Raw genomic sequence first — 23,485 nt, 5'->3', positions numbered from 1 at the left:
CGTTAGAGAAGCGTCACTCTGGGAAGTGGACTTCAACAACTTGTCTAGTTAAACTATCTTCTAGATCATATCAATAAATTAATCTTATCCACTCTATAGTCTTGAACGTGGACCTTCATTCTTTAGATCAAGTTAATAGAATAAAGGGTATCTGTAATATACAAATGTATATATTTGATATGAACCATATTTGGACTGTGGAGGAGTGACCTGTCAATCACCGTGTAGCCCCGCCCCTAAAGCATCCCCTGCTTTATGGTCTGTTTGACTCTAAATGGACCATAATGTACTAAATGAACATCATGCTGTATTGAAGAAGACTTGAAACTAGAGATTGAGACCATAAACTCATGTTTACAATGTTTACTGAGGTAATAAATCAAGAGAGAAGTAGAGTCATTTTCTCATAGACTTCTATACAACCAGAGGAGTCGCCCCCTGGTGGACATTAGAGAGAATGCGAGTTTTAAGATATTTCCGCATCGGCTTCACTCGGCAGAACTGGAGGTTACCGTCTGGGTCCTGACAACAACAGACGGCTCTTATCTTCCTCTTTGTCTGTTAAAAATGTCAGAAATCCACCAAGTGCAACGTTTGTTGGAAAATAGTGTTTTACATGAAGACACCCGACAGAGTTTTGTTGAAAGCTGGAGGAATGAATACATGCAGGAAAAACACTGCGAACTTAGAGTATCAAGTTTAGAAAACATGAGCATTTACCAGACAGGAAGCATTTAACAGCTGTTGCATCATGGGAAGTGTAAATTGGGATCCAGGGATTGAAAGTCTGGATATCTCTGCCTCTGCTGCATTGACTTTGTTTATTTTAAAATCTGTCTCTAGTGTTGGTGTTCGTCTGTGTTTAGAGTGATGTCTGTGAGTAAGAAAGGTAAATAATCTGTATCACGTTTAAAAATTGTTATTTACTCAATACTGTGGTACCGTTTAATAGTACAATTCTGAATCCAGAAGTGATGTAAATGAACCCTGTTATTACATAACAACAGAGGCGTTGTGTTGTGGCCGGATCAAACATCATGCAGCCTGGATTACATAATGACCCTGATACTTTGTGGGTAATAAAAAAGTGAAACCTTTGAGCGCAGGTGGGGTTGAACCTCACACCACCGTAAATACTGGAAGCATGTCCCTCGATGTTCGATAATGGCTTCCTGGTGTGTGGCAGCATGTTGTGCAGAGAGAGACTGTAGAAGTAGGCCAGTCGGACCAGAGCTCCTGGAACACAGAGCAGCTGTGGATGAACTCACTGTACCAGTGAGACGGACTGGAAGCTCACACCTGTCGCAGGTTGCTGGAGTTCAAATGCTGCAGGTTTCATGAAGGGAGTAGAACAATCTTTACCGTGATGTAACGACTAAATATTCAACGTTTTTGTTTTTTTCGTGGCATACGCGGGTTCTAATAAATGAGCTTGAATGTGTTTTATGTCATGCTGCAGTCATTAAAACATCTAATTAGATTTTCATGAGATTGATGCCTCTTTGTTGAATAGAAAATGGTTTAAAGACTAAACATTTCCGTATGTGTGAAGTGTAGTAAACCTATTGATTTGGTACAGAAACGTGGCAGGAATTTAATCTGCAGTTATTACGATAATCAACAAACTGAGTTTTTAACAAAAGATGCCAAAAAAGATTTAACGCATTATAGAAATCTGAACTTTTGGATTGTTGGTCAGAAAGACGAAAGAAGACATTTTGATGAAGTCACTTCAGCGTCTTTGATTTTGTGTTGAGCCTCATTTTTCCTGTTTTTTTTTAATGTTTTAAAAAGAGAAACTGATTATTTGCAGAAGTCATTTATCAGGAAAAAACTGGCAAAGATTTACAATTTATGAAATGTGAGGATTTTCTATCATTTGTTTTTATATCAACAATTGTGATTCGATATCGTTCCTTTCTCACGTCGCTCGTTCTTGCTGAACTTTGAGAACTTTTACTTGCATGTCACTCAGAAATCGGATAGTAGTTGTTTTATTGTTGTTGTTTTTAATTTTGCCTTAAATCTGAGTGTTATTTAAATATGAGGCATTACCAGAGTTCATCAAACACCGTTAGCTTTCCTTGTGTGTATTCGTTGAGGCGTGATATGTTTAGAGCTCTGCAGCGACGCTTCAGCCCAGCGAACACCAGACGACTCCGGCAGAAACAAATCGTTGGGACATTATGTGGCGTCGTTCTGATGAGAGTTAATGGAAGCTCGGGCCTTCTCTAATACTGCTCGCTCCACAGGATCCTCCGAAAACTAGGCTGCATTAATGGATTTTTATTTTGAAACCAGTTTTTTTTTATTCCGCCACCACATGCATCACTGTGTCAGGACCAAGGGCAGTGCATTGACCTTTATGGGCGGAGTTCACAGCAGCTTCGCCTCAGTCCACATTAGAAAGCAGAGCCACGCTGCCGCCGCCGCCGCTGCTGCTGCTGCTGCTTGCATGCCCTTATGCACTGGCACATTTCCCAGCATGCTTCAGAGAGGGAGGGAGATGAGAGGAAGGAGGCGAGGGTTGAGAATGGGGTTAAAGAAGAGGAAGATCTGCTGCACTAACTCTGCAAGGGGAGGTGAGGCAGTACAGTATGTACAGTATACAGCTGCTATGTGGTCGGAATCAATACTAATAATATTTAGTCTGTATCAATACATCACACCAAATGGAACATATACATAATAATGCATAAACTAATCAATTTCTCTTAGAGCCGCAAGTAACACATTTTTCATTATTGAATAACCCGTCAGTTACTCTGATTTTTAATTCTTTATTCTTCTTCTGACCAACAGAATAAAGTCCAAATACATTAACTTTAGAATGATTTAAAACAGAAAAGAGTCAAATAGTTTGAGCAGCTGAAAACACTGAATGTTGCTCGTTGGCGACCCGTTTCAGTATTCACATGAATAGAAAACAACAACTTTAAAAGCTTATTTTGTTATTTCTTAATCACAATATGCACAATATTAATAAATAGACAACATAGCTTTGTAAACATGATAGTAAACATGATATGATAATGTTATCACTATACCATCACCTAGAGTTAATCAATTCTGTAGACGAGGTCAGAAGTTTTAAATTCCACAGTTCTAGATACAAATGTGATACCGAGTTAAAAGCAGAACATTAGTCACTTAAAGCTAACGTTAGCAAGTTAAACGGCTCATAACTCCCTCTGTGTTATCTATTTTATATTGCTGTGAAAACATCTCCTTCAAACAACTGGATTAATACGATTCTAACACATTATGATAACGTTTTAATTGACCTTTCGTCCAGTACTCATTTTAACTGATTAGAGCTTGAACAGAACTCAGTGCAACTCCTGTTAGCGTTAGCCGTTAGCTCTGCAAGACTGTGCTTAAAAACGGCATTGACTTGGTCCCCGAGTATCGGTTCTTGTGACATCCCAGCTCTAAATGTGCTGTTTCCAGCATCACTAACACGAGTTGATGAATGAACACAATAGTGCGTGTTTGTTGTACCACAGAGAGGTTTGTGTGTCTACAGTCGCTCTGTAAGCCGGAGGTTCTCTGCTCCATATGTGCTCCTGAACTATAGGCGGAGAGGTTCCTCGTATATGAAGCACAATATGGCATCACGTCTCCGTACGTTTGAATCACTCAGGGAAGCATTACTCATGCTTTCAGGGATTGTAACACACGGTGCCTAAAAATAACTCTTTTTTTTTTTTAAGTGGATTCTCTTTTGGTTTGTATGAATTAGATCAGATCAACATATGCAGAGCGTGCCGTCAGCGGACCGTCCCACAAATCACTGCTCACACCTGCAGCCTTATATCACCTCAAGTTCATTTGCTGGAGCACAGTAGTGGGAGAAGTACTCCGATCTAATACCACAGAGTAAGAATACTGTGTTACAAGTCCTGCATTCAAAATGTTACTGAAGTAAAGGTACAAAAGTATTGGAGTCTGCCACATACTGGAGTATACCACAGTATTTTGGCAGAGCAGCAGGGAGACCGGAGAAAACAGGAAGTGATGCAACAACTTTGGGATTAACGGATCCATCTATCATCTGGTGATGTTTTGGAATCGCCTGTAAACCAACAGGACACATCGTGTAAGAAATGTTTGGTCAGGAGGCGTAAACAGTATTTCCAGTATCGTATTTAGTTTGAATATCCTTTAATAACACGCGGTCCTAATTCAATTAAAATCACATTACTTGGACTTCCTGCATGACGGTGTTATCTTTAGTGTTCCCCATCAGTATGAAAACAAAAAACCAGCCAATTAAACTGTCACAGACTTCCTGTTCAGAGATAACATCAGACTGAGGAAGAAAAATGTGCTCGGAACGTCTCAGATAAACAGCAGCACGTTTAAGACATGATTGGACTCAAAGGTGTATTTGTGTGCACATGTTGGATTGTCTTTCTCTCTTTATTGAACGAATGCACTCGTTACCTCGAAAGCTGGTAGAAGTAATCCAGTCAACGTCTCTCCACGGTATGTTTCAAAATGACAAATAGTGCAGAAAATGTCATCTTTATCTACCGCTGCTAAAGGCATAGCTTTGAAGCGCATACAGGAAGTGATGAGTAGTTCAGAGGAATACTTCACCCTCAAAATGATCATTTGTGTATCAACTACTCACCTTTTTCTTCTTCTTTTATTCCTCCACGGTGAACGTTGAATCCCAAAAAATGGAGAAAAAAGTCTTGCAGCTGCATCTTTGCAAAAACCTGACTATTTAAATCCTTAATGTTTAGAGAACGCTAACCGTTTCTTATGCAACACGAATATACAGTATCTCTATTTACAGTGTGTGTGTATATATACAGTATATGTGTGTATATTTATTTATATATATATATATATATATATATATATATATATATATATATATATATATATATATATATATATATATATATATATATATATATATATATATATATATATATATATATATATATGTATATGTAGTATAAATATACTTATATGTGTATACAGTTGGATAAGAGTAGGAAAACATTAATACTGAGGTTGTGAGATTTTCCCTGACAGCGGTGTGACGCTGGTCCGCTGCAGGCCTCATTCTGCGCACACACACACACACACACACACACACACACACACGTTCTCCCGTTCCTCTGTCCTTCTGTCAGATGAGTCCATATGGCAGCTGTCATGTCTCCCGCTCTCTCTTTTTATCAAAGTCAGATCCCGGCTGCTCCCATCTCTGTCAGCTGATGTATATGTGTATGTATATATGTGTATGTATGTATATGTCTATATATATATATATATATATATATATATATATATATATATATATATATATATATATATATATATATATATATATATATATATATATATATAAAGTGTGTCGTAAGAACTCGTATATGTGCTATACGTCCTTCAGCTAGAGCAGAGTTTTAGGTTTAATGAAGCATAAAAGAAGCTGTACTGAAAGCTGCTCAAGGCAAAGATATTATATAAATGTCCACCTCACAACATCAGACTTCCTGTACCAATTTCGTGTGTGTGTACTTCTCGACACAGGAAGTGATCCAGCTAAATGTCTGAGAAACATAAAATCCACCTGTTTGGTTTTCTGTGGAGTAAAAGCGTCACCGAGCAGCTTGAGTTGTAAACAGGAACGAGCCGTGTGCAGGTTTAATAACATCGCATTGCAGGACTTCTGGGTAATGTAGTCAAACATTCCCAAGTCGTTGTCTCTTGCTGCCATTTTCAGGTAGAAAAAGTGTCTCGTTTCACAGTAGAGTTGTTGTTTTGTGTGTAAATGTTCCACCAAAGACTCACTTACAGATTGTACCTTTTTAAAAATGCACGTTTGATTCACGATTTCATTTCATTACAGATGAAAATGAAACATGAAAGTTTTCTTTCACGTACAAGTAAATTGAATGAAATGGGGTAAACAAAGCAAAGTTATTTCTACATCTGCTGGACTAAATCCTTAATGTTGTGTTCTTGTCTTTCAGTGTGTGAACCGGTGAGAAAGAAAGAAGTCCCTTTGGATCTCAACAGGACCGACCCTGAACCTCATGGAGGTCTTCTGGAGGCTTTCCTCGGCTGCGTTGAGAGCCGAGGCTCCTCACTAACTGCTCCTCACTAACTGCTCCTCACTAACTGCTCCACTGTTTCTACTTTCTCTGTTGTCGTCGTGGGAGCTCGAGGCCGCAGACCTCTTCCCCCCTCGTCCGCTGTTTTTGTTCTAAGCAAGTCCAAAAACCAGGTGCCAAACTGACTGTGTCAAGAGAAGAAGCAAAAAAGATCTCACGTCCTATTGCAAAACCGAGAGACGCCTATCAGCGCATTATTGGTTCAAAGTGCTTTAAAAACGCAGCTTGCAGTTGTGCGTCGCAGGAGGAGCTACGCGGTGAGCGGCGATAACACGAGCCTGATAAATCCCGTCTCCGCTGCTGCTGCTATCATCTGAAAGGTTTGGAGGAACAGCGCTGACACTTTGTTTATCTCCTTCTTCCAGTCGCTTCTACGAGAGCGGCCTCTCGCTCTTTGTCGTCGTCTGTTTCTTCCACGCTCGATTACGCTCCACGACCTGAAGAGGTCCTCGTTATTCCCCCCAAAAATACATGCAATTCAAAACCTTTCACTGTACTAACATTTATCGTGGAAGTTCGTAAGAACACGACCTGAAGCCATACTGAACACCAGCCATACGAATACCTTTTCTCATTTACAAAAACACCTCGCGATGTATTAGGATCTCTCCAACAAAGCAGATCTTCAGGGAGTCAATGAGGAACCCGCCGGTGAGGAGAACCCTAAGTTCCACACGTTTGGATGAGAGCGCGGCTCCGTGCGTCTCTTTTTTCCGCCCGTGTGTTAACTTGAGAGCTCGCCGCTGAGCGGACGCCCCCCCCCCCCCCTCCCCCCCTCACGCGGCAGCGATCGTGACCTTTGTCGAGTTCCCGCCGTCGTTGCCTCCGACCCCCCCCCCCCCCCCGCGCTCCCTCTTGTGTTTGACGGATGAATCCGGACATTTTCATGTCTGTTCTTTGGGCAGAACCTCGCTGCCCTGCTAGAACCGGGCCCAAGCCCTCCTTTGTTCTCTTCTGTTGGGCCAAGCTAAATTCAGAGCAGAGACACTCGCACAAGGGTATCGAGCGCACATAGATACATCTTCTGTTTCCGTCTGTCGTTTTTGTCACCAGTTTCCTCGCTTTTGATCACTCTTTGGTGAATGCCTTGACATTATTGAACTTTACTTTTTCTTTTTTCTTCGTCACCATTTAATGCTGCTCAACGTGCATTTAGCAGCTGTGCTAGTCAAACTTCTAAATTCACTGTTTTTAAAAACCAAAATTTCAAGCATATTGACCTTTACTGATTCTCTTCCGCTAAATCTTTTGAGAGGAAGAGTTTGTTTCACGGCAAATTGTGAGCATGATGTAAAAAACAAAATACACATTTAAGTCACAGCTTGTTCCAAATTCAGACCGGCTTCCTCTGAGATCTCTGAAGCTGTCAGCACTGTTGTTTACAGACTCCACACACACACACACACACACACACACACACAGCTCCAATATTACATTTACAAGTCGTCCACGCAGGACGACAGAAGTGCCAAACTCACACAAGAATACGTCCAACGTCTGTTAAAGCTCCATCAAACGTGAAAAAAAAATCAAGTTTGCATACAACGCTAAATGTTTACAGATCACATTTTCATCCATCGCAGTTTCTTACGTAACATTCGTGCCATAAACGTCTCCTAGAAAACGCTTGGGTAGGAGATATACGACTGTCTAAGGAGCTAACAGTTTCCTCATCTTGTTTACAGAAAATGTAAAAAAACAAAACATTACTGCCTGGTTTTGAAGATTTTGGCCTACAGACTGTAAAAACTGTCAACCGACCAAAACTAAGTATCCGACACCTGCTGCCATAAAACAAAACCACATTATTCTATATTTATAATCAGAAGGTTTCATTTATACTGATAAGTTCAGAACTACAGCCATTTCACAGGCAGTTCCTATAGGGCCTAAAAAACCTCTGAAAGACCTCAATGTTTACAAAAGCTGCTTAAAGTGAAGGATTTGTACACGGAGAGAATTGTTTACATTAAGCTGAACGAGAGAAACTCCTTCATGAGACATCGCTGAACTACAAGAGACCCGTTGCTCCTGTGCATCGTGAGAGAGAGAGAGGACTTTTCATACCAACGCTTTTTATAAGTCAGGAGGCCGCCATCTTGGATTAGGAGCTGTTCATGTGAAATTCTTTTTTTTTTTTTCTGTTTTTTTACAAAGGCTCAAAAAAACTTGAAGAAAAACAATGAAATCTTTTACTTCAAGAGGGATGTTTTGCTCGTCCCTCGTTCTCCTGCTTTTCTCCTGCCTCGCCGCTGTTGACGGCGACGCCAGGACTGACGATGCTGCTGCTGCCGGCGGCGGCAAAAGGAGCAACGCCTTGTTCCTCCTGACCGGCTACAAGCCGCCGCCCGCCGGGCCCAAAGTGGCGCCAAAAGCGGCCGAGGTCGTGGAGGACGGCGACGACCCGCCGGCGGTGGCCGAGCTCCCTCCGAAGCCCCTCCCTCAGACCATGTTGCCGAGGAACATGACGGCCGACGCCCTGAAGCCTCCGCTCGGCGCCGCCCAGGTGGCTCCGCCTCCCAGACAGCTGGTGGACGTGGACGTGTGCAGGTACGACTAAGCGGCCACTTCCTGTTGTGTGCTGTGTGGTGCGAATCTCTGTCTGCTTTTGAGTATTTAAAAGGCCAATGTACACCTCGTCTCTTAAGAGGGACTCGAGCATTAACTCGGCAGAAATGGCAACAACTTTCCAATCTGCTCCCTGAAGAAAACCGGCAGTGAGCGCCGGAGGTGAGCTGTGTGATATAAGCCGAGGCTCCCGGCGTCTCCTTTGCAGCCCGAATGCATCTCCATGTGTTGATCACACTGGATGCCATGAAACAACGAGGCGCATCATGATTCTCTCTTATTTGTTTTATTTATTTATCTCCTCCCGCAGCAGCTCTGATCTCACCGGAGCTTATATCTCTGCACTGAGAGGCGTCTGGCTGTTGCTAGGCAACATGTAATCAGCTCTAAATCCTGTGTGCTGGCGAGCACACACACACGCACACACACACACACACACACACACACACATCACACACGTTCAGGAGAAGCAGCACCAACAGTAATAACAGACCCAGATTTGAGCTCGTCTCTGGCGTTTCGTTTGAATCTCGATGTTTTTATTTTAACGTCGTCGCTCAGATGACATCACAGCTCTGGCTGCTCAGTAACGAGGACTATTAGCATTTTCCTTCGTATTTTGACCTTTCACCCCGCACTCCTCCAGTTGGAAAGAAACCGCGAGATGTTGTGAGATGTAGAAGAAATGCTCTGAGCTTGTTCACTGAACAAAGATGAGATCTCTGAAGCTGTCGGCACCAGAACACACACACACACACACATACACACACACACACACACACACAGACACACACACACACACACACACACAGAGCTCCGATATCTGATTTGATTTAAAGAAAAACAAGAACACATAACATCTGTTGAAGCCCTTTTAAAATGTGAAAGATATAGTTTACATACAGCGCTGAGTCACTACATTTTCCATCGCAGTTACATGAATCGTAACTTTAACATTATAATGAGGAGAAAGAAGGCTCGTTATAATAACAGAGTTTCTCATTTAGAGTTGATGACGGGGATGTTCACACAAAAGTAACTAGAGCGCAAAAGCAAGAAGTTTCATCGGACTCTCATACAAAATGTTGGGCTAACGTCTGGCAGCGTTATGTATATATTATCTGTCATGGAGTCCTCTCCCAGTTAGAAGGAATCCTCACATGCTGCTTTAAGGTCCGCTTGTAAAGGGCAACATGTCCATGAAAGAAAACGTGCCTTAGCTCACTGGAAAACTGCCTCCAAACAGAATTAACCAATGAGGCTTAAATGTCATGTTTTGCCATGTGAGTCATGATTGGAGATGTCCAGTAACCCAGAAGAGACTTTCCTTGTTAAACCCTCCCCGTCTGCGCCCCCACAGGGGTTACTACGACGTGATGGGGCAGTTCGACACCACGTTCAACTGCTCCAAGGGCAGCTACATCTACTGCTGCGGCACCTGCCACTACCGGTTCTGCTGCGAGCACCAGAGGAGCCGGCTGGACCAGGAGTCCTGCAACAACTACATCTCCCCCGTGTGGGCCGAGACGCAGGGGCCCGTCACCGTCAGCGCCGGAAACAAGCGCGACCCGGACTTCGAGACGCTGCAGCAGCAGAACAGCAGGTCAGCGTGATTCAGGAAAAGTGCGGAGATGGAGGGATGAGAAACGTTACAGCAGCCAAGTGACACGTTAATCAAACGGAAACAGAAATCAAAGAAGTACTCTAGAAAACATGATAGTAGAAGCATCAATAACAGGTTTTGTCTCCACTGTTGCGCTCAGTCGGCTGATGTTGTTTGTCTTTATTTACAGCACGGCCTACGTGATCGGAGGCGTGATCTCCTTCACGCTGGTGGTGGCTGTGGGCGTCCGGATCGCCTTCAGCAAGGTGGCGCGTCGACCCCGCAACAGAGACATCAACATGCCCAGGTGAGACCACGGGACAGCTGTGATGTGTTCACTGACTGTTAGTAACGATGTAGACCCAAGTACAGGTGTTTTTAAATGGTGCTAGAGCTTTAAATGGAGCTGTAACACTGTTATACTTCCAACACCACACGATTCATACTTTCATTATACTGTATACTACTCGGAGGATAATTGTAACTGTGTTCAAAGTCTACAGAAGCCCAGAACGGACAAAACCCAAACACTGGCTCTAGAGAGGCCCTTTCGTAGTTCTCCTACACACTGGGCACATGGATGGAAGTTTCCAGCGTTTGTAACCTCACAACTAGAAGCCGTCAAATCCTGCACACTGCACCTTAAAGAAGCAGCTACACCGACAGTCCGTCTGACTTTGTCTGAACTTTAGTTGGAAAGTTTATTTGGATACATTTTTGTAGAGCAGGCAAACTAAAAGTCCCTCACAATACATGCATAAGTTGTCAAATACATCTAATTTAAGTCTTTCAAACGTCTGTTGAGCATGATGAGGGAATGTTTTGTACATAAAGAATATAAGCTTCAGCTCAGACTGTGTTAAACCCTCAGTTTGTTTGATTAAACTCTGCAGAGTCTCAAATATGCAGACGAAAGGCGACTCTTTCTGAGAATAAAGGATGTGATAATATACAAGTCTTTGCATGTTGATGTGCTGATTACATTTGTCTTTGTCTTCGTCCTCTCTGTCCTCATCCGTCCATCAGATCGCTGGTGGACATCTTGCGTCACCAGTCGAGCCCGGTGCAGCAGGGAGAGAGGAACAACTCGGCGCTGTTGACCGCCATCACCGCGGACGGACGGCCGTCCAAAAACCACTACACCCCCATCCTGCAGAGCAAAGACAACCGCAGTAAGTCGCACGAGCTCCCGTGTCACAACAGCAGCGTTTAGGGGGGGAAATATATCATATTAATTATGCAAATGAATGGTGTCACGTCCCCACTGAGGTGGAGGGTAACTGTGTAATTAAGATCTCAGCTTCAGCTTCAGTTTGGTTGACTGAGGAGTTATCAGACGCTGCTGTTTAGAGAAGTAAACGAGTCCTTTTGTTTCACGATGAAGCCAAATTAGTTCATCCGTTCAAGGAAATGATGCGCAATGATACTTTGAGTTGTTCATCATGTGGATTCACCTTCACTTGTTCTGTTTCTAGACGAGATCACCACCACATGTTGTGGTAAATAATCTGGTCAGTATTTATTTGCATGAATAATGAAACGGATCAGTTCTTTCACTTATGGAATATTTGTCGTAACATTTAAAAAATGTAGTAAAATTGATATTAATTCTGTCCCAGAAAACGCTTCCGATGACTTTAATAATGAACTGTTTCTTTTTTTCTTATTTAAAGTATTACTTTACCCACAAAATGTACCTTTTCTACATCGATTACTCACCTCGGGTTTCCTGTAACTCCTGCAGAATACTTTGTTTTTCTCTCGTGCCTCTACGGCGAACGGAGAATCAAACAACGGAGAAAATACTTGATGAATTTACTTCAATACAATTCATCATAGAATTAGTTCGCTGTAGAGGCACGAGGGAATTCAAGATGACTCGGGGTGAATAGTGGTGATGTTCTCCGCTAAACTCAAATGATGTGTGTGTTAAAGAAGTTTTCAAGTCTTTGTTTAATTTGACTCGTCCTTATGCACCTCAGGCTGCCCGTCAGCTTTGTGTTGTTTCTGATGAGACTAATATAAGCGGTGGGTAATCAGTGTTGGTTTGTTTTCTTGTATTGTTACACACACACACACACACACACACACACACACACACACACACACACACACACACACACACACACACACCTCTCTCTGCTGCTCTGTCTCTCTCTCTGCTGCCACCGTCTCTCACTGAACAAGCTCTCTCCTTTCAGTCTCTCCAGGATTTGTTTCAACAATAACAAAATCAACCTCAAGGAAAATGTTTAGTGCAAACAAAGATGTCCCAGAGACGGGACAGCTTTTTGTCGCCGAAACTGAAAATGCGGTTGCCGTTTTTACTCGTCTTATATCTTGAATAATTTGGATCCTACGCAGTTATTGTCCGCTTAATAATGACAATGTGACATAAATGAATAAAAGCTTTTGTTACAGTAACCAAAGTAATTATTAACTGTAACATCAACATTTGATTTAACACTGAAGCAACAAATATTTAAGAAATATTAATTTCTGGATGCACGTTTTGCTGTTTGCTTTCCCTTTTTTAAATATGTTAAAAAAAAAGGCCAAGAATTGGCAACTGTTACTGTCCAGCCCTGCAGAAAGTTAGATGTTTTGTTTGTGTGTAACTACTCTTATCACGTAGACACATAGTTACAAACATAAACTACATTCTATCACTGTATATTCTATGGATTGACTTCAACATTAAAAACACATGAAAACGGACTTTTTGCACTTGAATCTTGATCGTAAAACTGGATTTTAGGTTGTTTAACATATTCCTTTTTTTTATATTATGCAAACAACAAACCGATTAGATGAGTATTTCAAAACGTCTAATTGGAGAATAAAACCTCTTTTAATCTCCTCCCTCTCTGTAGTTGCTGAAGACATTAAGCTGCTTTTATGTCAATCAGCAGCTCGATTGAGCTCATCGTGGAAACGTGTGTCAGTAAAAGCAAAGACAAAGAAAGTAAAAGCCAATTCCTGGAGGGACCGTCTGTCTCTCTCCCGTCTCTGTCTTTCTGTCCCTCTCTGTCCTCTCTGTTGACACATATGCTGACTCGACACACACACACACACACACACACACACACGGCTCTGTGCCTCTGGAGTGGTTGTCCATCAGTTTGTCGGCTCTCTCTCTTCGCAGCGGGGAACTTGCACCACCACTTGCAGGGGTCTGCCTCCAGCCCCAAACACTCTGCTACCATCGGTAAGCCTCGTGGTCAGCAGCGCGACGAAACCCACGGCCTCACTGTCTACCACGCTGTCTGTCTGTCTTGTTGTCCGTATGACGGCCTGCTGTCCTGCACTCTTGGAACAGCTGTGCCATCGTCAACGCGCCTGTTTGACACTTAAGAAACACGGCTGTGTTGAACGTGGCACGTCTTTCATAAGAGTGCGAGCTGAAAGTTGTCTGGCCTGCCCCTCTGCTTAATGCACCACCCTTCTTACCACCACCAGCCTGCTTCCTCTTCCTCTTCTTCTTTCTGTGGAGCAGTGATGTGCAACTGTGCGCCTTACAGCTGACACTACACATTACCGGGGCTCTTGGCTTCAGTGAGGTCACTGCACCTTATCTAAGTCTGTTTTCCCAGGCTTTGCCCCAAGAAAACAAGAAAGCAATGCTAGCACGAGTGTTTTTATTTTGTTGTACTCGGGGGGGGGGGGGGGGGGGGGGATAAAGTAGAAATCATCAATTCTGGTGCGTCCAACACGGCTGCCACAGAGAACTGGATAGAGCTGTGTGGAAATATCACGAGTGTGAAGGGAAGTATGTTTTTAAGTAGTTTCAGTGCCAATTATTCCGAACCATTACACCTACATGTGTCCCTCAGGGGATGGATTACACAAGAAGGCAACGGTTTAGAATAAAAACCAAGTCAGAGTACAGATTTAAAGTAAAAGAAGTTCAGTTTATATTGGGCATTTCATGTGCTGTAAGCAAAGATTGTCCATTGTTCAGTCAAAATCCTCATATCCTCCCTCTTATTTAATGACATCATCTCATAAAGCCTACACAAACAAATGATTAAGTCTTTCTCACGTACGGTATTTCTGGAAATTAGATTTTTCAGACTGTTAAATATTTTAGAGGCATTGCTTCTGTGTTAACTAAAAGTACTAAAATAAACCTATTTTGTAGTTATGTTTACACCAAAGTTTTTTTTTTTTTATATGAAGCAAAAATGAAAAACAAATAGCAAGGATGTTGTTCTCTGAGGTTTATATGTCGGTTCATCAGTGCTGTTCTCCTTCACTCGTTCTCCGATTCATTCTGAAAAGCTCCAGCGAGGTTTGACGACTTTAACGTGCTCCTCGTCCTCGGCTATCTTTAGTGTTGTCCTCTCTCTTTCCTGTGTTAGATAATGTTGATGGAGGATACAAGAGCAGAACACTTCAGCCCTCTGAGTCAGATACTGTGGAACACTCTGGAACAGAGTTCACCGTTTTTCATGACACCCTTAACAAACCTTTCTGTCAGCTGTCGTAGGTGTTCCATTATAAAAAAAAAAAGAAAAGAAAAAATAAATCTATTACTGTGCACTCTTGGAAATGACCGGGCTAATTCTGTATCATGACACTGGAAAAAAAACAAGCTCAATATTTGATGCTTTTATTTTCTCCCTCGTGCTTTATAAACCGTGATCTCACAGCTAGCATTGCTTTTACTCCCTGTGTGTGTGTGTGTGTGTGTGTGTGTGTGTGTGTGTGTGTGTGTGTGTGTGTGTGTGTGTGTGTGTGTGTGTGTGTGTGTGTGTGTGTGTGTGTGTGTGTGTGTGTGTGTGTGTGTGTTCCCTGGGTGACGCTTAACAGAGACATTATTGGCTGTTATTGCCCATTACTGTCAATGGTGAATGACCAGTATATGTCCAGCAGTAATCTTAACAAGATCGCAGCTCATAACCATTCCCGCCCTGAACGGACTCATCGATTGTGTCTCAAAGACGGGAAAAAACAGTAAATGCCCAATTTGTTTTTCCAGAGTTGCGTAATCTTTAATCGCTGCTTTTATATTCTCACTTTTTTTTTTTCAGTTTTATGGCAGCATGTCGATCTCAGATGAACCTTTTTTTTTTTTTGCTTGTCCCGAGTTTTTAAATGTGCAGAACCGTCACACATCGGCTCGTTCAAAGTGCCGTCTGTTTGTAAACCTATGAGTGTACTCGTACAGCGTGTGATGTAACTGATATACATGTTGCAGAACAGGACCGTCCTGCCCCTCCCCCACACTGCTAATCTTACATAAGACAAATCATTTTTTATGTGTATCGATCGATGTGCTGCTTTTGCACTTTGCATAAATGTGAATGTGTGTTTGTGGACCCTCCCCCCCACACCTCCACTCTCCTCGATGCTATCAGTGTATTTCTATGTATTTACATGTGGCTGATATGTTTGTGTTGGAGCCTCAGATGAACAGTACAGAGTTGTATTTATAGATGGTCGCCATGGAGCTCAGAGACACTTCCTGTGTTTACTGATCATTAACCAGCTTGTTTCTTCTTCTCTTGTTCCGTCGTTCCCCTTTCTTCTTTTTACTTCCTTTTGGTCCATTTCTGTTCCTATCTTTTTATTTCTCTTTATTTTCTCCACTCCCTTCCTCATCTCTTCTCTCCCTTTGTCATGCTTCATCTCTCTTTTTTCTTTCCTTTCTCTTTTCCCTTTTGTTTATTTGTGTTCCTGTTTTGATTTTTTTTTCCTCCTCCTTCCTCACTTACTTATCTTCTACTCAATCTCCTTTTCTCTTCTCCCTCCCTCCAGAGCGAGGCGCCCGTATGAACAACACCTCCCAGCTCTCCTCTGGACCCGCCCTACTTTCGGGTAGCGGTAAAGGTGGCGGCGGCGGTGGCGGCAGCATGATCGGCGGGGGCATGAGACACAACAGCAGCCACCCGTCCTTCTCCCACTCCTTCCACAACCTCGCCCAGCTGCCGCCGTCCTACGAGACGGCCATGAAACCGGAGATCAACCGCTACAGCTCGCTGAAGAGGCTGGGTGAGCCGGGGAGGGATGTAAGGGAGGGTTGAAAGATGGAGGGATAATCTTTAGCGAGAGAGACGGAGGGGGACTTATTGATTGTTCAGGACCACAGGAAGTCTTTCAGGTGATGCAACACACTAGGTGGCGGCCATATTGGAAGTGTTCTTGTGCTTCAGTGGCTGAAATCAGTCGCTGATTTATTCTCACAAGGTGTGAATTACACTCACGGTTCATTTAGATCATTTTACCTCCAACACTTCACATCATCACTTTGAAATGTGGCTCTTAAAGTCCCAGTGAAACAGATTTAAATCAAATATTTTGGTGGTTAAAAATGCTTTTTTTCATTTCATCTCGACTTTAAGAAATTTGTGCTTGGATGACGGTAGCTGTAGTCGCCTTGGAATCACAATGGCTACAATGGTCTCCAATGGAGACCCCAGAGTCCATCCATCCATGTATCTTTTACCGCTCATCCTGTTCAGGGGTCGGGGTCCCAGCTGACGTTGGACGTCGGGCACGTAGACACAGATAACCATTCACGCTCACATTCACCGTTTAGATCAATCAGCCTGAAGCTGCATGTCTTTGGAACGTGGGAGGAAGCCGGAGAACCCGTAGAGAACCACCGCTGACACGGGGAGAACATGCAAACGCCACACAGGATCCAGCTTCTTGCTATGAGGGGACCGTGCTAGTTACTACTACCATATTATATAGTCTTATTATAAAACTATATACGTATATGTATTGCAAAACGTAATGCCAAAAACAAAAGGTAAAAAGCTGTGTTCTGGTGGAGCTTTGGAGCAATGAGCAGGTGATGTAAGTCGTGTATTCAAAACTCAACTTAGTTTTTGGAAAATACTAAACATATGACTGTGTGACTGTGAGGATTTGATAATTAAGTGTTTTCATTTGAAAGTGGACTACAGGGATTTTGGTGTTGCACCTCCATGAGACAGATTTCAAGCCCTCAAAAACACTGGATCCTACACTTCCCATAATGCAACTGCCCTAGCTGCCTGGAAGCCAGCTAAACTAAGAGCCAGTTATTCTCTACAAGCCGACTAGCTTTCTTTCCAGGTATCTCTCTCTTATTTTGTGGCCGGGTTATTTGAACTCAAACATCCATTACGGCAGCAGGCAGGCATGGCCGCCAGGAGATTTGTGACTCAGCTGCCACCGAAAAACCAAATAATCATCTGAATGTGTAAACTGTTCCTGCTGAACAGTCATAACAGGACGCTAGACAAACTGAAACATAAAAATGGGGGGAATTAATGGAGGGATTGGAGCAGACTGAGAGAATTAAGAGAGTGAAAAGGATGGAGGAAAGATGAAGAAATGAAGGGGAAGGTTGTGAAAGACCAGGAGGAACAGAGAGATGGAGTTGGGGAGGAAGAAGGGAGGGGCAGAGGAGGAACATGAATACAAATTTGGAGAAAGAGTTGACCAGAAGAAAAGGATCAGGGAGGCAGCGAAAGAGCCGACTGGCCAAATAAGGATACAGCAGGAAGAGAGAGAAAGGGAAAAAAGATACCCATGAAGATAAGGAGGAGGGTGGAAGGAAGGGAGGGAGATGTGGAGATAGGGGGAGGGGCGTTGCTGGTCTGCAGGGGCCCGGCTGCCTTCGACGGGGAAGAAAAGACGTTTGAGAGGCAGCGTCTGGCAACCTCTCCCTCTGTTTCTCTCTCTCTGTTTCTCTCTCTCTCTCTCTCTCTCTCTGTTTCTCTCTCTCTCTGTCGTTACCTCTCTCGCCCTGATATTGCTGAAGACTGCAGGGGGAGGGGAGTCGTCTCTGCAGGCTGAGTGATGGATGGTTACTACATGGGGATCGTGTGTGTGTGTGTGTGTGTGTGTGTGTGTGTGTGTACGTGGAAGCAATAATGAGGTAAAAGTCCAGATGAGTCTCTCTTATTATTTCCATTCAATCAAAAAGGAGAAAAAACACTGAGATGAATAATCGACGCGGTGCTGCGATTGGACCTTTCAGAGGTCGTCCCCTCTTCCTCTTCCTCTTCCTCGTCTCATTTATAAAACAGCATCTCTGTCGCATTCATCGCAGCCGTCCTGCAGCTGTTTTTTGTTTTTTTGAATGGACGTCACCGTTTACGTTTTAGTTTTTGCAGAAGAAGGGAAGAGCATCTGTTTCAATCACTTAACCGTCTCTCCTTCACATAATTGCACTACTTCAGATGATTGAAGACACAGTTTTATAGACTGTTTCTGCACGTCTGTTGGAGAAACAACCATTTAAAACATGTTTTAATAGGTACGGCATCATGAAGATGAGAAAGCAATCAGTTCTATGTCGTCCTGTGTTTCAGCACTGTGCTTCTCCGAGTCTGATCGAGGATTCAAAGAGCGTCGTCTGGACTCTAACGACTTCGTCCAGGATTTTCTGTTTGAGAGTTTTTGCACGTGGCACAATTCTTTTTTTTAAATTTTATTTTGTATCCTCCCTCTGCTCCGTCATCGGGGGGGGGGGGGAGAAAGTCCACAGTTCATCCAAGTCCACAAGAATCCCTCAAGTGCTCTTTATACAGACGTTGTGCAGACATCCAGAGAACCTCACAAAGTTACACAGAACTCTTCATATTATTATTAATAATAATAATAATAGTGATAATGATCCGCACGCAGCGACGGAATGTGGTGATGAGAAATCAGCATGTGTCCCGCTCAAGCTCTTATTTTTACTTTTTTTAAATTCACACTTTTCATGTGTACAAACATTTGCAATATTTAAATTTTCGATGTGTACGCTTAACAATGTCATTGCTGACGTAAAGTCTCCTTGTATAGCACATTTTTAAAAATCTCTGACACCACTTCACCTGATGACGGTGAGCACTTAAGTCGTAGTACGTGTGATGATAGAGGTTCAGGGGGAGGAATTTGGATTTAACCATATTTACCCAGCTCCTCCTCCTCCAAAAACATCACTTCCTTTGCACCAGAGGATGTCGTCTCTCAGAGTAGAGCCACCAGTCTCTTGAATGCTTCAGAGGGAAAATGTGAAAAACCTGTAAAAAGTGAATCATTCAGTCACACTTCTGATTTTAAGAAAAAAACATCCTGAATGTCAGATTTGGTGGAACACCTCAAAAAAAGGAAAAAGTCAAACGTTGTCATTGCGACACTAAAGAGAGCACAGCCTCTCTCCAGCTGTTGAGTCCTTTTTTGATGAAGTTCCCCTCACGGAGCTGCAGAAAGGACACCGATGAAGGGCTTCTTTGTCCGCGGTCGGCAGCCAGGGACGAAAAAAACCTCGAGATAATTTGGCCTTACAGGTGGTGGTGGTGGTGGTGGTGGGGGGGGGAGTAAACACAGAGAGGGGAGAGGACATGAGACAAACAGAGAGAGAGTAGATGGAGGTGAAAAAGAGACGAGGGAAAGAGACAAAGGAACAAACAGAAGGAGAGAGGGAGAGACCTGAGGGAGAGAAAAGACGAGGGGAGGAAGAGGAAGAGAGGTGGCTGGTTAAAGGTCATGTTTAAATTGGCTCTTGGGGAGCTGCTTACTTTAGGGAATGCTTTGAAGAAGAAAGTGGACTCCAGCTATAGAGCAGAAGGCATAGAAACAATGGATTTCACTATAAATGAACCTCAGAAACTCTTCAATCCGCTCCGTCTTCTCCCTTTTTTACTTTGTGTCTCTGCTTCTTTGTTTTCTCTTAAAGGGACCTCGTCTCATTCTTCTCACATCAAACCCTTTAGCTCTTCTCTCTTCTCCTCTATTCTGTTATGGCTCATGCAATATACATTGTTTGTCTTTTGTTTCATCGTCTCTGTCTTCCTGCCCTCTGACTAGATCGGCTCCATTTCATCTCCCTCTCTCTCTGTTCTGCATTATTCTCTCTCCTGTGGCCCGGTATTTCACCTTGAGGGAATTTCTTCAAATTTGTCACAAGTGTCCTCCTGTACTAAAGAATGAATAGATTAGAATTCGGTGGCGATAACTCAATAGTCGATGACCAAACCCGCAAAAAATATGCTAAAGTCAATATAGTGACTAATTCCAGCAACTAACCTCTCGGCTGGGTGCGCGAGAAGACCATGTTTCTTACTCGCTTCAATAAAGAGATTCAATGCTCTTTCACTTTTGGGTGAGGTTCCCGTTTAATTAGGTTTTCGGTTTACACGATACGATGACTGACTTATCTTCCTGGTGTCTCTCTCGTGTCGCTTGTGAGCGGTAGAAACCGTGTGATCTCCCCGTCACCCGTGCATCATTACCTGTCTGTTGCACCTCTGTCCCATATACACATTACCTGCCACACTAATCCACACTGCCACCTGTGGTCAACCTGAGGTAGGCTACCAATATAAACAGATGTAATACACAGACATAACTAATGGCACTGAGATGAGGACTGAGAGAGAGGAAGGGAGGGGGAAATGAGATGGAAGGTGGAGTAATGTTTGTTATCAAGAACTTACTCGGAACGCTGCTTCGACACCAGAACCAGAGATATTTTCTAGTAAGCTAACCCGAACCCTCACTATACTACACTGATGACATGATGCGTGTGTGTGTGTGTGTGTGTGTGTGTGTGTGTGTGTGTGTGAGTGACGTCACTGTCCCGCTGTGTGCGCATGTGTCATGTCATGTGGAACGTGTGTGTTAACGCTCAGCCTGTTTCATGTACTGAACATTGTGATGGTCGGGCATCATAGTTCCAATGTGAAACATCTCTCTACTGAAGGTTCTAACTAATCACAAATGGGACAAATCTCCCCTTTTATCTCTGCTTTTTATAGACCGCAGGATAAATAAATCGAATAACTAACCTATTAATCAATAATACTCTCTTTCTCTCTTTTGCTGAACCAGAGAAAGAACTTGACGAGTACTCAAACTACTACAACTCCAAGCGTCGCTCCAACAACGCGCCGCCCTCCTTCTACTCGTCGCAGCACTACCTGCCGTGGGGGGGCGACTACACACTGGGGTCCAACTACACGCTGGGGTCCAGAGGCACGCTGCCCCTCCACGGCTCCCGGCCCCGCCTCCACATCCCCGCCTCCACCCCCAACCCGTACCCGCTGCCCGCACAGACGCATTACACCAGCTCCTCCTTCGACAGGCCGCCGCGCCGCGTCCGCTCCCAAGACCAGCTGCTCGGGGAGGGCAACACGCTGTCCCGCCTGTCCAAGAACCAGCAGCACCAGTACTACAAAGCCATGATGAGCACCAGCAGGAGCTCCAACCAGCATACGCTCCGCAGGTAAGACACGGGATGGGAGGGCAGAGGAAACACTGGAGGGAAGAAGAAGATGAGAGATCATAACAAGAAGATCATAGTTTATTAGTTTAGCTCCTCCGGTTGTTCCTGACTAAATTGTCTCAAGTCAAGGTTCACTTACTTGCATGTTCTGGACTTTTCAACCAGATCGCTGGCAATTCAGATCACTGATAAACAGGTTTTACATGCAGGGTTTTATAATATATAAAATATACATTTATATATTTAGAGGTATAAACCCAGGTTGCATCAGAAGGTACAACATAAAGTTACTGTTGCACATCAAATCAACATATAAGTACTACACAGAAAACTTCATCATTGAGGAAGATACCAGTACTTTGATTCAAGTGTTAATAGTCTGCTGTATTTTAAACAATACACACAATCACACAGTTATAATAATACATTTTGCCATATTGATATAAATCACAATTTGAAAACTGTGCCACTGTTATGCTTTACTTCTGATAGACATATTTTAATGTGTAAACCTAAAAACTTGTTTTTTTTATCAAGAATCTCAAACAAATTGTACAACATATTTTGTTAAGTGATCATGTGATTTGCTAATATAATAATGATACCTCTCCATTGAAAATTAATTCATGATGAAATTGAATTAAGGCTAAATATAGAGCTGTTATTCAGGGACTTTTACGAGCATAGTTTAATAGTAGAGAGGATAAACGGATGTCTGGTTCCAGGTCCCACGAGAGGCTCCTGGTCTCCCCAGACCGTCTGGAGGACCGGCTGATGATGGGCCTGATAATCGGAGGAGGAGGAGGAGGTGGTGACAGAGGTGACAGAGGCGGGATGGTGCCCACCATGGGCCGGCTCAGCCACCACCAGAAGGCCCAGTCGCAGCAGAACATCTGCGTCACGCCGTCGATGGAACGCCACCACATGATCAAGATGAACTCCCACCCGACGCCGGGCCACGACCACGACCACGACCGCGAGCGCAGCTCCGGCGCAATGCCCGGCATGGGCATGTACGGTGGCTGGGACCCCCACGGGGGCGGCGGAGGAGGAGGCCACCCCAACGCCCGACGGATGGCGTTCGCCAGCAAGAGGCAGAACACCATCGAACAGCTGCACTTCATCCCCGGAGGCGGAGGAGTGCAGGGACTGCGGACTGGGAGTAAGAACGAGGTGACAGTGTGAGAGGAAGAGAGAGAGGAGGATGAAGAGAGAGTGTAGAGAGGTGAAGGCTGTAAAGAAGCTGAAGAGGCATTCAGTGGGAAGATGAAGTGGAGAGATGAGCAGGGAGAAAACAAAGGGAGGTTTGAGCTCTGGCTGCCTCCCCCCCCTCCCCTTCATAAAACAAAAAGTGGTGGAGGACGACATTAATCTCATCGTGAGCAAAGCCAACTGATTTTCTCCGCGTCACTTGTGTATTGAAAATAAAAGAGAATATTCAGCCATTCTTTGAAAAAGGGAAGACAGAAATGTCCACTTAAAAAGAGCAAAAAAAATAAACCTCCTCGTACGAGTGCAGTTTAAAGGCTGCCGGGTATTCGCTGTGACTTTTATTGAAGGATACCCGCTGAATCAAATTTGTCGGATTTGTCCTTGAGTTTTATTGCACTGTCCTCCGAGTCCTCGAGAGCTCCGACAGAGTTCATCTGTCTTTGGATCCACTGTGGATGACGGAGAGCGCCGGGCGGAGACGGACGGGTTTGCTTGTCTTTGTATTTATGAAAAAAAAGTATTTAAAACCAAACGAGTTGCTTTTGTATGAAACTAACCTGATGATGATGATAATAGTATGAACATTACTGAGCCCTGTAAGACGTTGTGTATACTTAGTTTAAAAACATATTTATCCTTCAGCCGGCCAGTTTGTAACTAGGTTGATCTTCTTTCTCTAGTTGTGATTGGACATGTAAAAGTATAACATCCGCTACAAAAAAATATCCTTACTCGATTGCCTTTATGGCTCAATTT

The 23,485-nt window shown here is 43.5% G+C and overlaps 1 protein-coding gene across 1 annotated transcript; it reads left to right on the top strand.

Annotated features, from left to right (window-relative positions):
- Nucleotides 1-8,140: 8,140 nt before the first annotated feature.
- Nucleotides 8,141-22,702, top strand: shisa7b (shisa family member 7). The gene is made up of 8 exons (XM_076112970.1): nucleotides 8,141-8,684; nucleotides 10,063-10,305; nucleotides 10,496-10,612; nucleotides 11,332-11,477; nucleotides 13,451-13,513; nucleotides 16,066-16,299; nucleotides 21,124-21,517; nucleotides 22,243-22,702. The coding sequence occupies exons 1-8, from the start codon at nucleotides 8,317-8,319 to the stop codon at nucleotides 22,700-22,702; spliced, it is 2,025 nt and encodes a 674-aa protein (XP_075969085.1). The 5' UTR covers nucleotides 8,141-8,316.
- Nucleotides 22,703-23,485: the final 783 nt, after the last annotated feature.

Source organism: Anarhichas minor, unplaced genomic scaffold (assembly GCF_050575085.1).
Source record: "Anarhichas minor isolate MPS153535 unplaced genomic scaffold, ASM5057508v1 ptg000051l, whole genome shotgun sequence".
NCBI lineage: Eukaryota > Metazoa > Chordata > Actinopteri > Perciformes > Anarhichadidae > Anarhichas > Anarhichas minor.
Note: the sequence above shows the minus strand (reverse complement) of the source record. Positions and strands in the feature narration are given on the sequence as shown.